Source organism: Phocoena phocoena, chromosome 2, assembly GCF_963924675.1.
Source record: "Phocoena phocoena chromosome 2, mPhoPho1.1, whole genome shotgun sequence".
Lineage (NCBI taxonomy): Eukaryota > Metazoa > Chordata > Mammalia > Artiodactyla > Phocoenidae > Phocoena > Phocoena phocoena.
Genome location: NC_089220.1, coordinates 173,879,559 through 173,901,415, shown reverse-complemented (window position 1 = coordinate 173,901,415; position 21,857 = coordinate 173,879,559). Strand labels below are relative to the sequence as shown.

The following is a 21,857-nucleotide window of genomic DNA, read 5'->3' as shown; positions in this document are numbered from 1 at the left end:
CTGTAAGGGTAAAGATGTTTGACCTGTTGTTTGTTTCTTCTGTATTATTTGTGTGCACAGTCTAATAAACCTGTCACGGTACAGTGCTATGTAGCCGATTGTGTTAGCGGGCAGCCTAGGCTAACTGCTGGACTTACGAATGCCTTCTCGGAACGGAACTCGTTCGTATATGGGGGACTTACGGTACTTCATAGGAGGCTGTTTACACTCCTCTTACAGGCGCACAGCTCACGCTGGAGACACTTAAGGGACTCGGTGTTCCATCTCATTCTGGACAGGGCTGCCCGACTGGAAGGAGCACCGCCCCGGAGCCCTGGACCCCAGTGGCGCGAGCGAAGGAGGGAGCGCCGCTCACCTGTGAGCTGGGGGCCAGAGCGGGGCTGATGGGCAGGGTCGAGGTGGCCAAGGTACGGCTGAGGAGAGGGTCGGGGACACTGCTGCAGGGCGGGTGGGTGGCCTTCCAGTAGGCCTCCAGGTAGTCAGCGAGGTGCTCGCAGGCGTCCTCGAGCTGGTTCTCGTCCAGAATCACATCGAACAGCTCCTGCAGGGGCAGACAGTGCAGACGGCATGCGTACGGCGGCCAGGGCGCCTCGCCCGTGCTGCCCCCGGGCCTCCTGCACGCCAGGAGCACGGAGGGCGCCTGAGGGCTGCGTGCTGCATCCCTGCCGTGGCGACGGGCTCCTCTCTTCGCAGGGGCTGACCGCCCGCTATGGCCTCACTGCTTCGCTGTGTGAGTGACCAGGAGTGAACAGGTGTGATAACAGTTGTTAGGGGCACCAGAGAAAAGTTGCCCGAAAGGAATTGATCCTATGTTAGGGGCGAGATGTACAAAAGAAAATGAGAATATAAGCCAGAGACTATGAAAAGCTGAACCTTGGAAACGACTGAGGCGAGGTGAGGATGTGAGGAAGCCGAAGCCACTAATGACTGGATGTGGCCCAGAATAGTTCAGAGTTCTTACAAACGTAATGTACTCCCGGTAATTATAAGTGGGTCTGATCCCAGTTCTTAAGGCTTCTGATATACCTTCATTTAAGAAAAATAAAGCCAGAACAAAAGCCGGAAGCATACAGGCCCAAAGCACAGTATGCAAAGCAGGGGATTCGAGGTAGGGATGTGTTCAGGTGTCAGAATCTGGTTACTGAGTGCTTTAGAAATGGTCTCAGATCAATTTCTTAGACAGTAATGAAGAGCCAGCAACTCGCTCCCTGAGTAGAAGTGAATAATAAACCAACCCCAAAGAGCCATCTTTTCAACCAAAGTTTTGAAACAATGATTGTGTTTCATTAAAGATGAAACACAGATGACTACTGAGGTGTTAGATTAACAAAGCGAGGTCACCACGGAACACAGCGTAGCTGCTCGTAAGCGACGACTATGACCTAGACAAGTGCTCTTGGTAGGAGGTAGACCATTCCCATCTTTGGGAGGAAACCCACCGTTAATGGGCAGGGTTCTCTCCCTGGACAGGCGTTTACCTGTCCGTCTGGTTTTTGTTAACAGAATGCGGGTGTGAAGCCTTCAAGTGGATTATACTGCATAGAGAGACTTACCGGAGGGCACTGAGCCAGCTTATCTGCTGCTACCATCTGAACATTGAGGTGTTTAGCTTGAGATTTCCCTCGAGATTTTATTAACCTTTGTAAAACCTGTAAAAGACGAGATTCTTCAGTTGGGGTATTTGCACTCAAGTAAACAACAAGGTTCATTATTCGTTCCTTTCTCCGGTGTCCTTTGCATGCAGCACTGATGGTTTACAAATAGATTACGCTAGAAAACAATCTTCAAGATGATCAGCAAAATTAACACGTTGACATAAATCTCAGTCACAAGCTTCATAAGTCACCAGCGTGGAGATTTTTCTGAGTCTTGTCTTTTTTCAAGGCTAGCAGTTCTCAAACTTTGTCTCATGATTTATGTTTTTAAAAACTGTGGAGGACTCCCAAGAGCTTTTTATGTGAACTGTAATAGTTATATATTAGAAACTAAAACTGAAAAATTCATTTCAGAATGACCAGTAACCTCTTATATGTTAACATGTCATGCATTCTGATAAAATAGCTAAGTTATTTGCAGGCTTCTCTACCGCCTGGCTCCACAGAAGACAGCTGATGTGCCCTGCTTCTACAGTGAAACTGCTACAGGGTGTATTGTTTGAAACAGGCAAAGAAAATCCAGTCCCCTATAGATACGTGATTAGTAGCCTTTTCAGATAATTGTGGATATCTTTCTTTGATACTACAGTAAACAAGTGGTAGCTTTTTAAAGACTAGCTCTCATGTGAAATCTAAATCCCTATCAATCAATGAACTTTTCTTACTCTGTTACATTAAATTCCAGTGATCTGTCCTGAAATTTGAAGGACATGTCAGTTGTTCTTTCCAATAAAAATGGTGTTCCAGGATGAAAGTGGCTACTTTGGTTTATGGCTTGAAGAATCACACTGGTACCTGCCCTCAAGAAAACGGACTTCGAGTACGTAGCTAAAGAACTTGAAGTGTACTTCCCATTTCGTTACATAGAATATTAAAAAGGTTTGTACTGAAGAGTCAAAATTTAAGCATTTTTACTACTTCATCAGGACATTCTTAAGTGAAACTGGGTTGTGTGGCCTTTTTTTTTTTTTAACCTGGGAGTGCATGGGGAGGGAGAATGCCACAGCTGCTCCTGTGGTCTGGATTCCTGTTCAGGCATCACCCAGTGCTGCTTCTGCACCATTGGTGCAAAGGTCAAACCAGTGAAAAAGGGGGAGGATGTCTGAGTATTAGATAATGCTTAGATAATAATCGTGGAAATGGTTCTGACCTCATGGACCCTCCCCTCTAAAAAGTGTTTCAGAACCTCCCCCGGACCACGCTTTGGGAATCACTCACTCCCCTAAGCCATGAAACTCATCATCATGCTTTTGCTTATATGAAGCTGAACAATTCTCGGCTACCACGTCTCTCTTCAGACCCTTTGTGATGGATGAAGACACAGCCCGTTTATAATTGGAAAGCAGACTATAAATACACATTCTCGTAAAGTTCCATTACAGAGCAAACAGTAACAACCCTACTTACCTTAGGAGAAGAAATCTTGACATACACTATAATAGGGGCCAGAGAGGTTTTACTAAGTTGGGCTGGATGATTAATAGTATCTGCATCAAGGACCACCAGTTGCAATGTTCTTGCAAGTTCAAAAATCCTTTCAATTTCACTCTGAACTTCCGCTGTAAAAGGTTAAGCAGAGTTTGATTACTTTACAGCATTTTTAAACCAGACTGAGACAAAGTAAAACGGTACTCAGGTAGGTGAGGTTGCTGTCTACAGGTAAGAGAGCTGGTAACAGGTGTCCTTTGGAGAGAGCCGTTCCTTCACAATACCTCTAGCATTTAGGGAATTCCTCTCTCAACCAGACATCTAACATGATGTCTGTGAGAGTCAACGTTTCTGGCTCTGTGCTGACATGTTTTTGGTGCTATAAAACTTCACTCCATGAAGTCATTTCATTAAAATGTTGTGAAATAGAAACTTGAAGAGAGGTCTTCCCTGTGTTTGTTTCTGACCACTCTAGCCTAGCACCCATCACCAGCCTTCCTGTCACTGCACGGGCTTATCTGTGTTTATATGCCACCTATTGGTACGCCTTCTGGAGATGATTGATAGAGTCTTAGAGATGCTTATTACCAAGCTGAACTACAACAGAAAACAGGAGAGATTTTAAGAGTGTTACAACAAACTCGTCCAAAAACACACTTCTCATATTTCCCACCAACAAAAGAACAGCCCTGTAACATTCATGCCTTAAAAGGGCGGTTATGTATTAGAGTCAGCGTTACAGGAATACACACTATATAAACATCCAAAAATCTACTTGAATGCCAAAGAAATTTCATGCATCTCATCTGCTTCTCCATTTCTGTACCACTGCTGTCCAGTACGGTAGCCACAACCCTCATATGCCTGTGGAGCTCCTGAAGTGTAGCACATGTGAATGAATGAATGAATTTTTGAAATTTAATTTAAATAAGAGTTAAATAGCCAGAAACTACTTTACTAGACATCCTAGGTCTATAAAGCATAATATGTATTTTACAGTGCCCACCGCAGTCATGAAGGGCCAATTCCATGAGATTCCTAGACCTACAGAATACCATTTAATTCCTCTTATGCATTTGCATCCATGCCGAAGATTCCTGGAGATAATTATTTTAACTAGTACATTATTCCAGAAAAGGCAAGTCACTATTGTCTGCCTCACAATATGTTATGACTAGAGGCCTTTCATTTAACCTGGGGGGTCTTTAAAATCAGGGCCCAAACCACTTGAGATACTGGCTTTAAAATAATATTTGGTCACATTACCACCCACGACATAGTTTTGCTAAAAGAAAAAAACAAACCCGTTAGGCTGCTGGATCTATCAGTTTATAAGAAATACAGGGAACAGACGATTATATATAAACTACGCCCGTGTAATGCAGTTAGCAAAATTCACTCTCTGAAAACCCTGCAGAATAAGTGACCCAGTTTCTTCAAAAAACTACAAGGAAATAAAAAAGATCTATGGAAAACGAGATTAAGAGATTTAAGGACCTAGGAAACATTCGCAATGTATGGACTTTATGTGGATTCTGATTCAAACAAATAGTAATTGGTATATTTAAAATGCATAAAGTAAGTGGATAAAATGTTTATATATATAAGATGTATGTGTGTATATGTATAATACATGACAGTTGGGAAATGATACATGGCTGAGTGGCAACCTGATATTTGGGATGTACTGTTAAGGTCTGGTGATAATGGCGATATGGTTTAAATAAAAAGAGTCTTCAATGTTTAGAAATACATACTGAAACATTTACAGATGACATCATATGATGTCTGGGATTAGCTTCAAAATAATTCAGAGACAGGAGAGGAAGGCAGGGGGAAGACTGGAAATGAAACAAGATTGGCCATGAATAGATGATAGTTGAAAGTAGGTGATGAGTACCTTAGGTTTCCTATAACATTCTTTCCTTCATATATATTGGAATTTCCTTAAACAACAGTTTTAGAAATCATTCATAATAGTGTTCTAAAACATTACTGACACTCTTATTTGCTCTCTTTTCTCATGCTCCTTAAAATTTTATTCCAATATAACCTGTGCCCTATAAATGTTTTCACAGCCACTGATCCCCAACAGTCAAGTTCCGATCTAAGTTAATATTTATTGTAAGCATTAAGAAATTTGATTAGTCTACGGCCAACACCACACTCAATGGAAATGCTGAAAGCTTTTCCTCTAAGATCAGGAACGACACAAGGATGCCCACTCTCACCACTTCTTTCAACATAGTATTGAAAGTCCTAGCCAGAGCAGTTTGGCAAGAAACAAATAAAAGGCATATAAATTGGAAAGGAAGTAAAACTCTCACTGTTTGTAGATGACATGATAGTATGTACAGAAAACTCTTAAAGACTCCACCAAAAGACCGTTGGAACTAATAAACAAATTCAGTAAAGTTGCAGGATACAAAATTAGCTTACAAAAATCTGTTGCGTTCCTATACACTAATAATGAACTATCAGAAAGAGGAAGGAAGAAAACAATATCATTTACAAATTGCATCAAAAAGAAAAGAATACCTAGGAATAAATAAAACCAAGGAGGTGAAAGACCTGTACTCCGAAAACTGTAGGACACCGATGAAAGAAACTGAAGACACAAATAAACAGGTATTCCACGCTCACGGATTGGAAGAATTAATATTGTCAAAATGTCCACACCCAAGTGATCTACAGATTTACTGCAATTACTATCAAAAATCTAATGGCATTTTTCACAGATACAGAACAATCCTAAACTTTGTATGGAATCACAAAAGACCCCAAACAGCCAAAGCAATCTTGAGAAAGAAGAACAAAGCTGGAGGAATCATGCTTCCTGACTTCAAACTATATCACAAAACTATAATAAAATAGTATGGTACTGGCGTAAAAACAGATCCATAGATCGGTGGAACAGACTAGAAGAGCCCAGAAGTAAGCCCATGCATAGATGGCCAATTAATTTATGACAAAGGAGCCACGAATATACAGTGGGGAAAAGGACAGTCTCTTCAATAAACTGTGCTGGGTGAAAACGACAGCCATGTGCAAAAGAGTGAAACTGGACCACTGTCTTACACCATACACGAAAATCAGCTCACAAAATGGATTAAAGGCTTAAATGTATATCCTGAAACCATAAAACTCCTAGAAAAAAGCAAAGGTGGTAAGCTTGACATTCGTCTTGGCAATGCATTTTTGGATTTGACACCAAAAGCAAACACAAGAAAACCCAGAGTAAACAAGTGAGACTACATCAAACTAAAAAGCTTCTGCACAGCCAAGGAAACCATCAACAAAATGAAAAGGCAACCTGCCAAATGGGAGAAAATCTTTGCAAGTCATATACAGGCGTACATCGGAGATACTGCAGGTTTGTTTTCAGACTACCGCAATAAAGCAAGTCACACGAACTTTTTGGTTTCCCAGTGCATATAAAAGTTGTGTTTACACTAAACTGTAGTCTATTAAGTGTGCAAAAGCATTGTCTTATAAAATCAATGTACATACCTTAATTAACAAATACTTGATTGCTGAAAAATGCTAACCATCATCTGACCCTTCAGAGAGTCACAGTAGTAATGAAGATCACTGATCCCAGATCACCGTAGCGAATGTCATGAAAAAGTTTGAAAGATTGCGAGAATAAGCAGAATGTAACACAAAGACACGAAGCCAGCGATGTAAGAAAAATGGTGCCAGTAGACCTGCTCGAGGCAGGGCTGCCACAAACCTTCAATTTGTGAAAAACACAACATCTGCAAAGTGCAATCAAATGAAAAGCACAATAAAATGAGATATGCTTGTATAGGATGAGTTAATTTCCAAAATATATAAAGAACTCTTACAGCTTAATAGCAAAAAACCAAACAGTCCAATGAACAAATGGGAAGAAGACCTGAATAGACATTTTTCCAAGGACGACATACAGATGGCCAACAGGTATATGAAAAGGCGCTCAACATCACTAACCATCAGGGAAATGCAAATCAAAACCCCAATGAGATATCACCTCACACCTGTTAGGATGGCTATCATCAAAAAGATAATATAACAAGTACGGTGGTGATAATATGGAGAAAAGGGAACCCTCCTGCACTGTTGGTGGGAATGTGAACTGGTGCTGTCACTATGGAAAATGATGTGGAGGTTCCTCCAAAAATTAAAAATAGAACCATCATGTGATCCAGTGATAGAATCTTGACGGAAATGTGGAACTGGAAAAGAAAAAAAAAGCACAGGTAAAAAGAACAGGTTGGGGGTAGCCAGAGGTGGGAAGTGGGGGGTGGGTGAGGGTGGTCAAAAGCACAAATAAGTCCCACGGATGTGACGCACAGCATGGTGACTATAGTTACTAATATTGTATATTTGGAAGTTGCTAAGAGAGTGGATCTTAGGAGTTCTTCTCACAAGAAAAAAACTCGTAACTGTACGTAAACTTGTAACTAGACTTCCTGTGATCATAACACGATATATACACGGGTCAAGTCATGTTGTATACCTGAAACTAATCTAATGGTATATGTCAGGTATGTCTCAAAAAAAAAGAAATTTGATCACAAAGATTTTCATCCATGTACTCAGTTAACAATGACGGTTAATCACATAGAGTCCCACACCTTAAAAAAACTTCATTTTTCTTAGCAGTTTGAGTACTATGAAAAAAAAGATTATAAATGTAATATTTGTTCATTGCATAAAATCTGAGTAACATAAACATAAAAGAAAATAATCCATTATCTTATTACATATACAAAATTATCAACATATGTAATTGCTTAATATATGTATCATGTATATATGTGTAATATATGCAAATATTTATATCTTCTAGTATTCTTACATACACAAATATCTTAACACTTTTTAAATTAAGGGGGGAAATGAGATATTTAAAAATTTAAAGGAGATTTTTTTCAGAATCCCAGTGCAACATATTAGTAAGTAAACCTTAAAAAAGGATGACCAATAAATTCTGAAGAAAATACTTTTAACTTCCAAGTAAAAATGATGCTTCGAAAAGAAATGTATCTGTACTAGTGGTTTTTCTTTGACAGAGTACATCATGCTTAGAACTTATTTCAAAAAAGAAATGTCAAAGACAGCTGATGTTCATTTCTGAAACCGAAAAGCCTTATTGACCTGTCCAAATCCCAATCACTTAACAGCCGTTGAATTAAAACTGGTGCTGATACTATGGAAAACAGTATGGAGGTTCCTCAAAAAGCTAAAAATAGAGTTGCCATATGATCCTGCAGTCCAACTCCTGGGCATATACACAGACAAAACTATAATTCAAAAAGAGACATGCGCCTCTATGTACATAGCAGCACTACTCACAATAGTCAAGACATGGAAACAACCTAAATGCCCATCAACAGAGGAACGGCTAAAGATGTGGCACATACACACAATGGAATACTACTCAGCCATAAAAAAGAATGAAATACTGCCATTGCAGCAACATGGACGGACCTAGAGATGATCATACTAAGTGAAGTGAGTCAGAAAGAGAAAGACAAATACATATGATATCACTTACATGTGGAATCTAAAATATGACACAAATGAACTTTTCTAGGAAACGGACTCACAGAACAGACTTGTGGTTGCCAAGGGGGAGGGGGTTGGGGGAGGGATGGACTGGGAGTTTGGGATTAGCAGAGGCAAACTAGTGTATATAGGATGGATCAACAACAAGGTCCTCCCGTATAGCCCAGGGAACCGTATTCAGTATACTGTGATAAACCGTAATGGAAAAGAATATTAAAAAAGTACACATATGTATAACTCAGTCACTTTGCTGTACAGCAGAAATTAACACAACATTGTTAAATCAACTGTACTTCAATTAAAAGAAAAACTCAGCTCAGAAACAATCATGTTTTCTGGAAGATGAGAAAGAAGGGAAGTGTGTCCGTTTGGAAAGACATTTCTCTAATTGAACAATACTGTAAAAACAGAGGCGGTTGTTACACTTTGTAGCTAGCGTTGGACGACATCCAAGCGGTCAGTCGAGAATTAATAAGACTTGCGATGGCTCTGGTATCAGTGATGTAATGGTAGTTCCAATGCCATTTCATAATCACTAAGCACAGAATTCTAGTTTTGACAAGTTCCTTACTTATGCTAAAAAGTGAAATCTGTAAAGCCCTCTCTAAGCCTCTTTTCCTTTCCGCAGGCCCAGGGAGGTCTGCCTCTGGGCATCCAGTCCCAGGTGGCTTCCTCACTTCATAGCGTGTGTGATCCTTGGTAAGAGGCTTCATTTCTTGGAGCTCCCTAAGTGTTCTTTTTTGGAAAATGGAAATGAGGGACTAAGTGAATCAACATGCAAAGCATTTATTGTGGTGCCTGGCCCACAGTAAATACTTAACAAATGTCAAGTATTGCTTTGTGCCTACCTCTGTTAACATTTATTGCATTGTATTTTGATGATATGATTGAAAACTTTTCCGACAGGCAGTGAACTGACAGAAAACTGGCAACAGTACATAATTACTTCCATTCCTTCCGTCAGTACACTACTTGGTACACGCTTGGCACTCAAAAACTGTGTTGAAAGAATGAATTAAAAAGGCAAAGAAAAAATATAATCATTTAATATACATATAATGTAACATTTTTTTGCCTTTTTAATTGACTATGTATTAGGTAGAAGCTGCTGTTGTAGAAAAAAATTCATTAAATCTTCAAAAACATGAATAATGAATTCGACTGCCAAAATATATTTAGATGAAGAACTCCCTTTGGGTAGAAATATTGCTATAGCTGGGCCATTGGAGCAATCTTGTGGAATAAAAAGTGCTCATTTATTGAGACAGACATAGCTACGCTGGTAATGGATAGGTCACGAGGAGGGAAGAAATGAGATTCAATAGTCCCGTAAATTCCACATCACATCGATTCGCAAGGCTAGTTTTAGAGGCTATCATCCGCCCTTCATTCTCCATAAATTATTTTCTTCTCTTCCTCAGAGAAAGCAGAGATGTAATTAGGATCACGACACTGCTCAATGGACAGAACCCTGGACTGGTGGTCAGGACACCCAGGGTCTAGCCTTAGCTTCATTCGTCAGCAGGTGCCTCACCCACACCACACAGTTCCCCTTCACTTCCTGTGGCTCTCAGATCCCACTGAACAGTGACGGGCTTGAACAAGAGCGGTAGTTCTCAGACTCTGGCATATGGTAGAATCACCAGGCAGCCTTGTTAAACCAGAGATTGTAGGGTCCCACCTCCAGAGTTCCTGATTTTATAGGTTTGGATGGGGCCTGAGAATGTTCAGTCTTCACTAATGCCCCCATGATAAGGACGCTGTTGATTTGGACACCACACCTGAGGACCAGATAAGGGGTGCTCTCTGGTGTGTCATCCCCGTTCCACAGTCCCTGGTGCTACCAGCGTAAGTGATGAACTTGCCTTTAATTGACGCTTCTGTTGAGGTAACTGTAGGCTCGCAAGCGGTTGTAAGAAATAACAGAGGACCCTGTGCCCTTTACCCAGTTATCCTCAGTGGGAACATCTTGCAAAACTGTAGTGCGATATCACAACCAGGACATTAATATTAATACAATCCACCCATCTTATTCAGATTTCCCCAGTTTTATGTACTCGTGTGTGTGTGTGTGTGCGCGCGCGTGCTGAGCTCTATGCAGTTTTATCGTGTGTAGGTTCCTGCATCCATCACCACAGTTTAGAGGCAGAACAGTTCCATCAGGACAAGGTGAAAGAGACTTGTAACAAATTCTCTCCACTGACTCCTCAACTGCACTAAAAACATTTACCAAGCTGTAAACATTATTATCTGACCGCCTAGTTGCTAATATACAAAGTAAATGCCTTCTCCTGCTCCCTGTGTGTTATCTGTCAGTTACAGCTGTTGCCACCTGCACGGACTTCCTTTACCGTCAGTTACAGCTGTTGCCACGTGCACGGCTAACTCTCGCTTCACTTCCTTTACCGTCAGTTACAGCTGTTGCCACGTGCACGGCTAACTCTCGCTTCACTTCCTTTACCGTCAGTTACAGCTGTTGCCACGTGCACGGGTAACTCTAGCTTCACTTCCTTTACCGTCAGTTACAGCTGTTGCCACGTGCATGGCTAACTCTAGCTTCACTTCCTTTACTCTCATTTGCTGATATTTTCCCACTTTCGGTACATAGTTTTTGCTATCGTGCGACACAAGTAGATCCCACAACTGCACAGTTGTGTACAAATGGGTGCAAAGATGTTCAGTTTCCTAAACTGATTTGTCCCTGGAAAACTGCTTGGGGGAAAACCAAGCCACAGTTTGCAGACAGTATAAAGTTGGGCAGATTAAAGAAACTCTGAGGTGAATTATTTCATAAAGCAATAAGTATCTGAGTTTACTAGTTTTAAAAGTTTGGATTTGGAATTGGCAAATAACTATTACCAGGCCCTTTACTATTTTAATTTAAATCATATTTTTGCTTCTAAGACTATAATGTAATTTATGTGCATAGCTAATGTAGATATTTTAAATTATGATGCGTGACCAATATTGCAACTGAGAACAAAGGTGAGAAGTTTTATGAGCCCATATAAAGACATCCATACAGGCAAGGAAGTCCTGTACCACTCCCAAAACCTGAGTATGTACTTAAAGCTACAAAATTTTCAGGTTTTTTTCCTTCATGTCACACAGTGGTACATTAGCATAATCAACTCCAAATGCAACATACTATACTTCTGTTTATGCAATGAAAGTTTTCTAAAATCTCATGTATAAAGCAAATTTTTACCTATCAAATTATATCTTCAATATACAGGATCTTTCATCCTTTCATAAAAGAAATAATTGCTATAATTGATCTCGTCTATTAAATTTGAGGTCAATTTTCTCAAATTTAATTTTTTATTAAATGCATACAAGAGAACGATGCTTTTGAAGTAAGCTCCCTGGGACTTCCCTGGTGGTCCAGTAAGACTCTGTGCTTCCAATGCAGGGGGCCTGGGTTCCACCCCTGGTCGGGGAACTAGGTCCCGCGTGCCGCAACTCAGAGGTCATGTGCCACAACTCAGAGCTCGCATGCCGCAACTAAGAAGTGCACATGGTGCAACTAAGATCCCGCGTGCTGCAACTAAGACCTGGGGCAGCCAAAACAAGTAAATATTAAAATAAAAAATAAACTCCCCCAGTTTGCCCCTACCTGCCCTTGGGTTGAAAGAACTTCCAGGATAATAAGTAACGCTTGAAAGAATAAGTTCTTAGCAGTGGTTTCTGCCCCCAAACTCAGTGTCTGGTTTACCTTTCCTCCAGCATACACCTTCCAGCAGTTCACAAACACTGGAAAATAATTTGACTTGGATCTTTGAAATGCTAATACTCTTTAAAAATAAAGCAACATTGCAGAGAACTTACTGTGCAGACTGAGGAAGACATGCTAGATAGAAACTGGTTTAAAGGGTAAGAAAAACTGACTTCAATAAAAGCTAAGATTGGAGTGTTGATACTTTAATACAGACAGTTTATCCTCTTATGGGGCAATATAGCAGCAATAATTCTCTCCCCCCCCCCCCAACTTTAATATATCCTTAATGTCAGCACAACTACAGCTTAAAAGAATACCACGATAGAGAATAACTTGTTTTCCCTGGAGAAAATACAGATTTGTGATGTACGACACTGAATGCAGAGCCATTTTCCAAGTTTGCATAAACACAGAGGACAGAAAATCAAGGTGTGGCGCGTTCGGGGAGAGGGGCAGTGTCGAGGTGTGACTACCCACTCATCCCATATATTTTTACTAAGCACCTACTTTGCGCCAGTCAGTGTGGGGTGTACAGGGGAAGCAATAATGAGCCCAAAGAGATCCAATCTCTGAGCTCACAGGGCTTATCATCGAGTGGGGGAGACAGGCATCAATGATGCACTCACGCAGTGAGGGTAACATGGCGGCCCTTCCCGTGATTCAAAGGGGGAGTCAGGTGAGGAGGGAACGGCAGGTGCAGAGGCTCCGCGGCAGACAAAGGGCTGAGTGAAAGGCAATGTTATGGATTGAATTGTGTGTCCCCCCACCACCAAATTTCCTGTGTTGAAGTCCCAACCCCCAGTACCTCAGAATGGAAGCCTATTTGGTGATAGAGCCTTTCAAGAGGTAAAGTTAAATGTGGTCCTACAGGTGGGCTCGTATCCATGTGACTGTATTTGGCCACCGGGCCTTCAAAGAGGCGATTAAGCTAAAATGAGGCCAGTAGGATAGGGCAGGCTACATCAGTATGACCGGTGTCCTCATAAGACGAGAGAGAGAGAGAGATGCCAGGGAGGTGCAGACACAGGAGAGGTCATGTGAGGACCCAGCGAGAGGGTGGCCGTCGGCAAGCCAAGGAGAGAGGTCTCGGGAGAAACAGACCTGCTGACCCCTTGATCTTGAAGTTCCAGCCCCTAGAAGTGTGAGAAATAAGTTTGTTTCCGCCTCCTGGTCTGTGTGATTTTGTTACTGCAGCCGTGGAAGGCGAGTGCAGACGGCGTGAGGTGAGGCTAAGAGCTGTGGACACTCGGGGTCAAGGTCTAGGTCGAGGAGTTCTGCTGTCGTCCAGGAACAATGCAGAGACATTTACAGTTTGAAGCAGGGATGTGTGTGGAACAGATCTGCTCTTTGAAAAGATTTCTTCGGCTGTGGCATGAAGAACTAAGGGATCCGGGTCGAAATAGGTGTGAAGTACTCACGGTGCCTCGGGGCCCTTGGAATGGAGCAGTGGTGTAAACACTGCATGTGATGAGACAGATGGGACAGAAATTCAGGAGGTGAAACTGACAAGACCTGGAGATGTGCTGGGGAAGGAAGTGCGGGTGCTCACGTATCAAGAGGGCCACAGAGTCTCCTGGTTCTCCAAACGGAGATGAGCGTCCTGACTGTTAGGACTCAGATAAGAAACCCCGGGAAATTATCAGAATACAGGAAAGCTGATAAATTCTCTTCAGCATGTGCTAAGTGTGAGGAATATACAAGGCAACGCCATCAAGTAGGATGTATAACTCTGGAGTGGAAAGGCAGTGTCCAGCTTGGGGTACCAACTGTGAGCTCTCTGCATATAGGAAGTAACTGGAGTGATTGGTATGAATAATTTTGCTGAGAGAGGGGGACCAGAGAGAGGACCCGAGAGGGACAGTTAAGAAGCCCTCACAGTCTAAAGAAGATGTGGTCTGTATGTATATATACATGACTCAGCCATTAAAAGGAATGCAATAACGCCATCTGCAGCAACATGGATGGACCAAGGGATTATCACAGTGAGCGAAGTAAGTCCAAAAGAGAAAGACGGAGACCATATGGTATCACTGCTACGGGAATCTCATGTACGACGCAAATGAACTTATCTACGAAACAGAAAGAGACTCACAGCCACAGAGAACAGACTGTGGTTACTGAGGGGTAGGGGGGTGAGGGAGGGAATGAACGGGAGTGTGGGATGAGCAGCTGCAAACTAACTGGTATATATGGGATGGATCCACAACAAGGTCCTACTGTGTAGCACAGGGAACTATATTCAATGTCCTGTGAAAAAACATAATGGAAATATGAAAAAAAAAGTATATATACGTATAACTGAGTCACTTCCTGAACAGCAAAATTAACACTGTAAATCAACTCCACGTCAATAAAATTAAAAAAAAAAAAAGAATTCACACTCAAAAGCCACAGAGCGTAAGCCTGCAAAAAAAGGAAAGGCAGGAGGGCCAGAATCGGTGCTGTTGAGGAATCCAAGGGAAGGGGTGCTTCAAGGAGAGGGGGACACATGTCCTCCAAATGTCACTGCAACGTCATGTAAAACAGATTGCAGTATGTCCACTGGACTAGTGACAGGGAGGTTACTGGTAACTTCTTTATAAACAAATTTGGAGCCAGCTGGAGAGTGAGTAACAGTGACTGAAATGGGGACACTAAGTTTGGAAAACTTAGATTTTGGGGGGCTGTGTTCAGCCGGGTGGTGGGGACAGAGAGAGAGGTCGAGGCCACTGAAGGGACTCTGGGGGTCAGGGCAGGGTATTTTATGGCAGTTAAAATTTTAAATGGAATTAAATTAATTATTGAAAAAAAATCCATAATTTAGGAAAAACCCCAGATGATAGCACCAAAACACCGAGAAGCTGGCAGGGGATAGGGAAAAGTGAATCTTCTTCTCCAACTGCTTTTCTTACAATGCTCATTTCTCACAATTCTATAGAAGCAGCTTTAAGTATGTTTTTATGTTAATTTTAAAATTAATGTGCAGTGGGGAACTCCCTGGCGGTCCAGTGGTTAGGTGCCTGCGTTCTCACTGCCAAGGGCCCGGGGTTCAGTCCCTGGCGGGGGAACTAAGATCCCACAAGCCGCACGGCATGAACCCCCCAAAAAAAATGTGCGGTGAAACTGACTTTTTGAGGGGTATCCAGCTATATGGATTTTCACACGAGTACACACTTGTGTAACCTCCAATTCCATCGCTCCCCAAACTGCTATTCCTTTGTGCTCACACCCTCCCCCAGGTAACCACAGCTGTTTGTCACTAGAGTTTTGGCTTTTCTAGGACATCATATACATGGAACCATACAGTATTTGACCTTTCCAGACTGGCATCCCACCTCGGGGCCTTTGCCCCTATCGCGCCCTCTGCCCAGAACTTCTCTCTTTTCTCGGGCAGCTGCAAGGGTAAAGAATTCACAACACAAAAGATTCTGCTAAAATGGCACCTTCTCAGGGAGGCCTCGCCTGACTCCCCATATAAAATCACACTCTCCTCCTCAGCTGACTCTCTACCTGCTTCTGCTACCAGGACTCACCAACCACTGACTGACATCTCTAACTGTTATCTGTCTACAGCTACTTCTGTTAGCTTCTGTCCACACCTTCTCTGTGGAACGAGAGCTGTATGAGCGTGAGGACGTGCTGTCCTTCACGTCTGTGTCCCCGGCACTTACCGTGACGCCCAGCACATGGGTGGTTCTCAAGTGTTCATCAGTGGATGAATACATGCCTAAAATCTAGTCCTGGTTCCGTCGAGCCCTAAGGATAAGCCCCAAATTCCTTAATATCCGCCCCCGTCTCCACCCTTTATCTCTCTGGTGTCATCTCCCACCTCTCTCTTTTTTAAACCATACACTCCGTCAAAGTAAAGCACGTATGTTTTCCAGAAGCCTCTGTGGCTCTTGAAATCCCTATCACACCCTTCACTCTTTCGCCCTTTTTCCTTGGCTAAACCCTGTCCCGTTTTAGGTCTCAGCTCGGGCTTTGCTCCTTGGAGAAGCTGTTCTTGGTGGATACGCCTTCCTTCCTGCAGCCTTAGGTCTTCACCAAGCAGTGCAACGCACAAGCAACTTTCTCAATCACCCTCCATCTCAATGAGCTGCCGACTTATTGGCCTCATTGCTACAAGCTCCTTCATCTTTTTTGTTCCCTGACTTTGACAGGCACTGTCTAGTGTGTGCTCACGCTATGGAGTGCAAGAGTCTTGAACAGTAATATATAGTTGGTAGTTTCACAAAAGCCTTGGCAACCAACACGAAACTGTGACGCCATTGATTCAAACGATGAGTCTAAACAAATCGCCTGACTTCGTTCATCAGTGGAAACAATGGAACGAGCGTTTTGTAACGATTACTGTGAGCATCAAAAATGTATACAAAGAGTTTTAAGGGTCACAGACGATAAGGACAGGAGATCACTCTAAACAAAATGTAGGATTCCATCCCCCAGATACGTTTCTAAAGCTTGATGACTGAAGTTTAGTTAATGAGGGGCTGCTGGGGGAACAAAACTGGGTTCTATAAGGAATTATACTCATCACAGATAAGGGTTATTGTTTTCAACAGTTTCTCTATTTTTTCTACAATATACTTCAGAGTTAACTAAAAAGTTTGACGTTAAAAGCCAGTCTCTCAAAGATCAAAGATCTCACACAACCATGAAAAAATGTATAAGAACAGAAACCTAACGCTTAGTAAGTTACATGTGTAACAGCGATTAACCTAAAACTTCAAGCAGGTGCCAAACGGATGAAACAGCTGCCGAAGCTCTTTCACTTGATCAAATTAGCGCACGATAACACATAGCGTTCAAACGCAACCCTGTAGACACGTTAACTGAAATCCCCAAATTGTTTTTACAAATGAAACAAAAATATGGCTATCAATATGATACAACTGTAATTCTTGATGTAATTCAAGTATTAAGGGATTTGGGATCACAGCCATTATTTATGGAAGTCATATTATGTTTAGAGTTAGTTACTACTCTCTCTCTTTTGCTGTTTAGATGAAGAAATGAAACCGTATACAAGCCCCATATCCCTGTCCTTTGAAGTCAAAGGCTTTTGCTTTAGTCTCCCAGGCCTCCCTTGAGTCTCTAAAGGCTGGCTCAAGAGTTAATAATTAGGAATGTCAACATGTAAAAACAAAGAATAGCTGTTAGGCTGGAAAACTGGTAACAATTTAGACTATAAATCCACCACAGAGCAGAGTCACCAAACTCCCAGTTCCCCGAAAAATAGAGATAAAGGCCTGACACACATCCCTTAGTTGTTTTTAAGGAAGCAGACCCCCTCCAGATGAAAACCGCTGACAGCAAGAACGAGAAGGCTGAAACCAGAAGGTTGATGGCGCTTGAAACTTGATGCCAACCAATCCAAGAATTGTGCATGGGCTGATCACACACCCTAGGGCCCCCTCCCTCACACGCCTTTAAAGCCCCCTCCCTGGAAGCCAGTGGGGAGTTCGGATCTTTTGAGCACAAGCTGCCCATTCTCCTTGTTTGGCACCCTGCAATAAATGCGGTACTTTCCTTCACCCCAACCTGGCGTCAGTAGACTGGCTTCACCGCATGCGGGCGAGGGGACCCAAGTTTGGTTTGGTACTAGAAACTGGGCCTTATAGAGGCTGATGACATTGCTTGTGGTAACAATGATGCAAAGCCAGGAGTTTTTAGAGTCTGCAGACACCAGAGCTCATGTTCGTGAAAACAGACCACAGCCAAAACGTTCATGCTGACAGCCTGTGGAATTTTTAACTCAAAACTTTCAAAACAACTCCTTCCATACCATGAAATCACTAAGACGGCAGCAGTGGCTACTGGTGACACGTGTCTGTATTGTCTCTGCGCTATGACACGTGGAATTATCATCTAGTTAGATCTGCTCACCAGCAGCCTCAGGAGAGAAGGGTTTAAATGGCTTCAGCTCGCTGGCGAGGCACACACTTACCTAAACTTGACCTTGTGTTGGATCTTTCTATTATGGCGTGTTTACTGGGATTGTTCAAGACAGAGCGTTTGGCCAGCGAGATGTCAGCAGTGACCCTTGTGATGGAAATCCTGTTGGGGAAAAAGCAACAGAGGACTCTGAGGTTATTCATTGAATAAAGGGGACAGAAGTGCATGCCCCAAAGTCATCCAAGTATTTTATACACACACACATACATACACAGTGACCATATTTTCAACCCCAAAAATGTTGGGGCACTTAATCATTCCTTTTTTCAAAATCCTGCACCTACCTAACTTAGCATCTATTGGTTGCTTATGAAGTGCCAGGCATGCACTCAGCATTATTTCATTACCCAGACTACCTCATTAAATCATTCCAAAAACTATTTATTTAATTTTTTAAAAAAATTATTTATTTATTTGTTTTTATTTTCGGCTGCCTTTGGTCTTCGTTGCAGTGCGCAGGCTTTCTCTAGTTGCAGTGAGCGGGGGCTACTCTTCGTTGCAGTGCGTGGGCTTCTCATTGTTGTGGCTTCTCTTGTTGTGGAGCATGGGTTCCAGGCAGGTGGGCTTCAGCAGTTGTGGCACGCAGGCTCAGTAGTTGTGGCTCATGGGCTCTAGAGCGCAGGCTCAGTAGTTGTGGTGCACAGGCTTAGTTGCTCTGCGGCATGTGGGATCTTCCCGGACCAGGGATTGAACCCGTGTCTCCTACATTGGCAGGTGGATTCTTAACCACTGCACCACCGGGGAAGCCCCATCATTCCAAAAACTTCAGCGGAGAGGATATCCTCCCCCTTTTGCTGATGAAAAAAAAGTGACCCATAGGTAGATTATTTCTCCACGGCTATATATTTACGAAAAGTGGTGAAGCTGGGATTTGAACCCAGAACTACTGAGAGCCTATATTCTTAGGCCCTGTGCTATAATCCCTCCCACAGTATGGTGCTGTGATAGCCATGAGGAATAAATAAGAACAAGACAAACAAGGTCTTCCTCAGTGCTGAGAGTCTAGTAGCAGATATGGGTCATAAATAAGAAAAGAAATTAATAAAATGATTACAGGTTAAGATGGCTGTTCTGAAGAGGACACAGGGGGTGCTGTGACAGACAGTCATGAGTTGTGGGGGTCATTTTAGACAGGCTCAAGATGAGAGCAACAAAATCTGGGAGCTGGAAAGAGTAGATGACTTAGACTGGAGACTTAGCCGAATAAACAAGCCAGCAGTAGGGAAAGTGCGGAGCAAAAGAGAGGACTCACAAAACCTCTGAAGAAGAAGGTGAAGGGGGGACTAAAAACAAGAGATTTGGTTAGAAGTCTGTTTCATAGTTAGATCCCTCCACCTCCCCTCCACTACATCAAGCCACAAGGTGGCCATCCTTTTCCTGTGTGGTGTGAGACCATAAGTTTAGTCTGTCTAGGCAACAAAACAGAGGGCATCTGACCAGGGGATGCTACACAGAGCAGGGACAGAGAGAAGAAAGGATGCTAAATGTTGAGCCCCTAGCCCTCTTCCTCATCCTAGAATTTTGGTAGCCAAGTTTATGTCCTCCAGGTGTCAAGAATGGAAGATTCTTCTCTGGGGAATCTGACCACCAAACAGAAAAGACCCAAAGATCAGGACTTTGGTGGTTTCCTATGAAGATCGTCCAGCGAGGCTGTCCTACGGGGAGACCCAAAGGGGACAAGCTGTACCTAATCAGCACAGAATTTCCTTTGATGCCCTGTTCTTAAATTTGAGCATAGCAGTGTTCCTTGGGCATCTCAGGGAAACTTCTAACATGAAAGACCAAAACAAACAGAAAAAAATCAACTATGACTAACACCTAAAGTTGAAAGCTAAGAGATGATTATATCTACAAAACTAGAACAAACTTCTATATAAAGACTCAGACTAAGAAAGAGTTTTTGGAAACTAAAAATATAACAGTAGAAATGAAAATTCAAAAGAGGGGCTTAGAAGACAAAGTTAAGGAAATCTGCCAAAGAGTAAAACAGAAAAGACAAACCGATGGAAAATCAGAGAAGAACGGCATAAAAACTAGAGAATTACCCAGGAGGTTTAACTTCCAAATAACAAGAGTTCCCGAAAACAGACAATAAAGAAAACGCAAGAGAAGTAAAAAAAAATAAAAAATCTAGAATTAAGAGTTTGATTTTCCAAATGGAAAGGGGGAGTCCAGCACAAAGGATGAAACTTCCGCATCCAGACATATTCTTAGAAATTTCATGACGCTGGGGACAAAGAAAAACCTAAAAGCTTCCAGAGGAAAAGGCAGGTCCCATACAAAGGTCCAGGAATGGAAATGCTTGTTCTTCTCAACAGCAAGAATAATTAACACAACACGGTAAATCAACTGCAATAAAAAAATATTAAAACTGAAAACAAAACAAACCAAAAAACACAGCAACAATGGAAGACAGAAAGCAATGGAGCAAAAATCCTTGAAAATTCTGGGGGAAAATTTTCTAATCAGAATTCCGTAACTATTTTAACTGTCAATTAAATGGGAAGGTTGATTAAAGGCACTTTAAGACATTCAGGGTCTCAAAAAGTTTTACTGTCCTCTTTCTAAGGAAACTGTTGGAGGATGTTTTTGACAGAAACGATGGGTGTAAGCCTTGAAAGAGATCAAGTGATCTAGGAAAAAGGGGTTCACACCCCGAAAGAAGGTGAAAGGCATCCCAGGGATAATGAGATGCCTCCAAATGACAAATGTGCACTCAGCACAGGGACACACCGTCCAGACCCAAGCAGGACAGAACATTCCTGGAGAGAAGGTTCGAGAAGGCACAGCTGAGGGACTACAGGATGTGTATGAATATGTCGCGAGGAACTTGAGACAACCAGGGGAGAATGTGGGGCTTGACTGGTGCCAACTATACAGAAAAGTAAGCACGTGTAAAAAGCAAACTTATTAATCGCACAGAAACCACAAAGAAAACACACAAGAGAAAAGGAATGTGAGTATACAACACGGCTCACTGAAATTGTATTTACATGGTCATAATGCATCCAGTATACGGAACCAGCCAGAATTATGCTTTAACTGTTGGGAGACTGGAGGAAGAGATGGATGCAGGTGCATGTATGTGAGAGCGAAAGGAGGAATACGCACGAGAGCGCGGAACGGTCTTCACGGCAGGAAGCCCAGAGATAATGCCTAGCAGTGAAAACTCAAGCAGCAAATGAAGCACACGATTTAGAGGCAAGGAATAAATACCAAGAGATACAGTTAGAAGAGTTAAAACTAGTTGCCCTCTGAGAGCAGGACATTCAGTAAAGTGTGGAAAGGGAATCACTGGCTTTTGCCAAAAAAAAAAAAGAAAAGGATCTGTTGATCTCTATACTGTAAAATCCAGCCTTTGCTGTGTACACGTCCCTGCATTTGGGCCAATTCATAAAGTCCTGTATCCACCATCACATTCATGACGCAGGACAGTTCCATCGCCTGCCCCACCCCACCCCTGTCAACCACGGAGCTGTTTTCCATCCCTATGGTTTTGCCTTTTCCAGAGCATCACTGTAGCCTTTTGAACTGCGCCTCTTGCACTTTGCATAATGGATCTGAGATTC

At 42.4% G+C, this 21,857-nt stretch overlaps 1 protein-coding gene across 3 annotated transcripts in view; it reads right to left on the bottom strand.

Annotated features, from left to right (window-relative positions):
• CACNB2 (calcium voltage-gated channel auxiliary subunit beta 2) overlaps window positions 1-21,857 on the bottom strand; it is a 397,653-nt gene that overhangs the window by 1,647 nt on the left and 374,149 nt on the right. For all 3 annotated transcript variants that reach the window (XM_065870842.1, XM_065870840.1, XM_065870841.1), the window contains exons 9-12: window positions 18,281-18,390; window positions 3,063-3,214; window positions 1,554-1,649; window positions 356-541 (exon numbers count right to left, since the gene is read on the bottom strand). In XM_065870842.1, coding sequence (XP_065726914.1) covers window positions 356-541; window positions 1,554-1,649; window positions 3,063-3,214; window positions 18,281-18,390 — 544 coding nt within the window. The remainder of the gene's footprint in view (window positions 1-355; window positions 542-1,553; window positions 1,650-3,062; window positions 3,215-18,280; window positions 18,391-21,857) is intronic.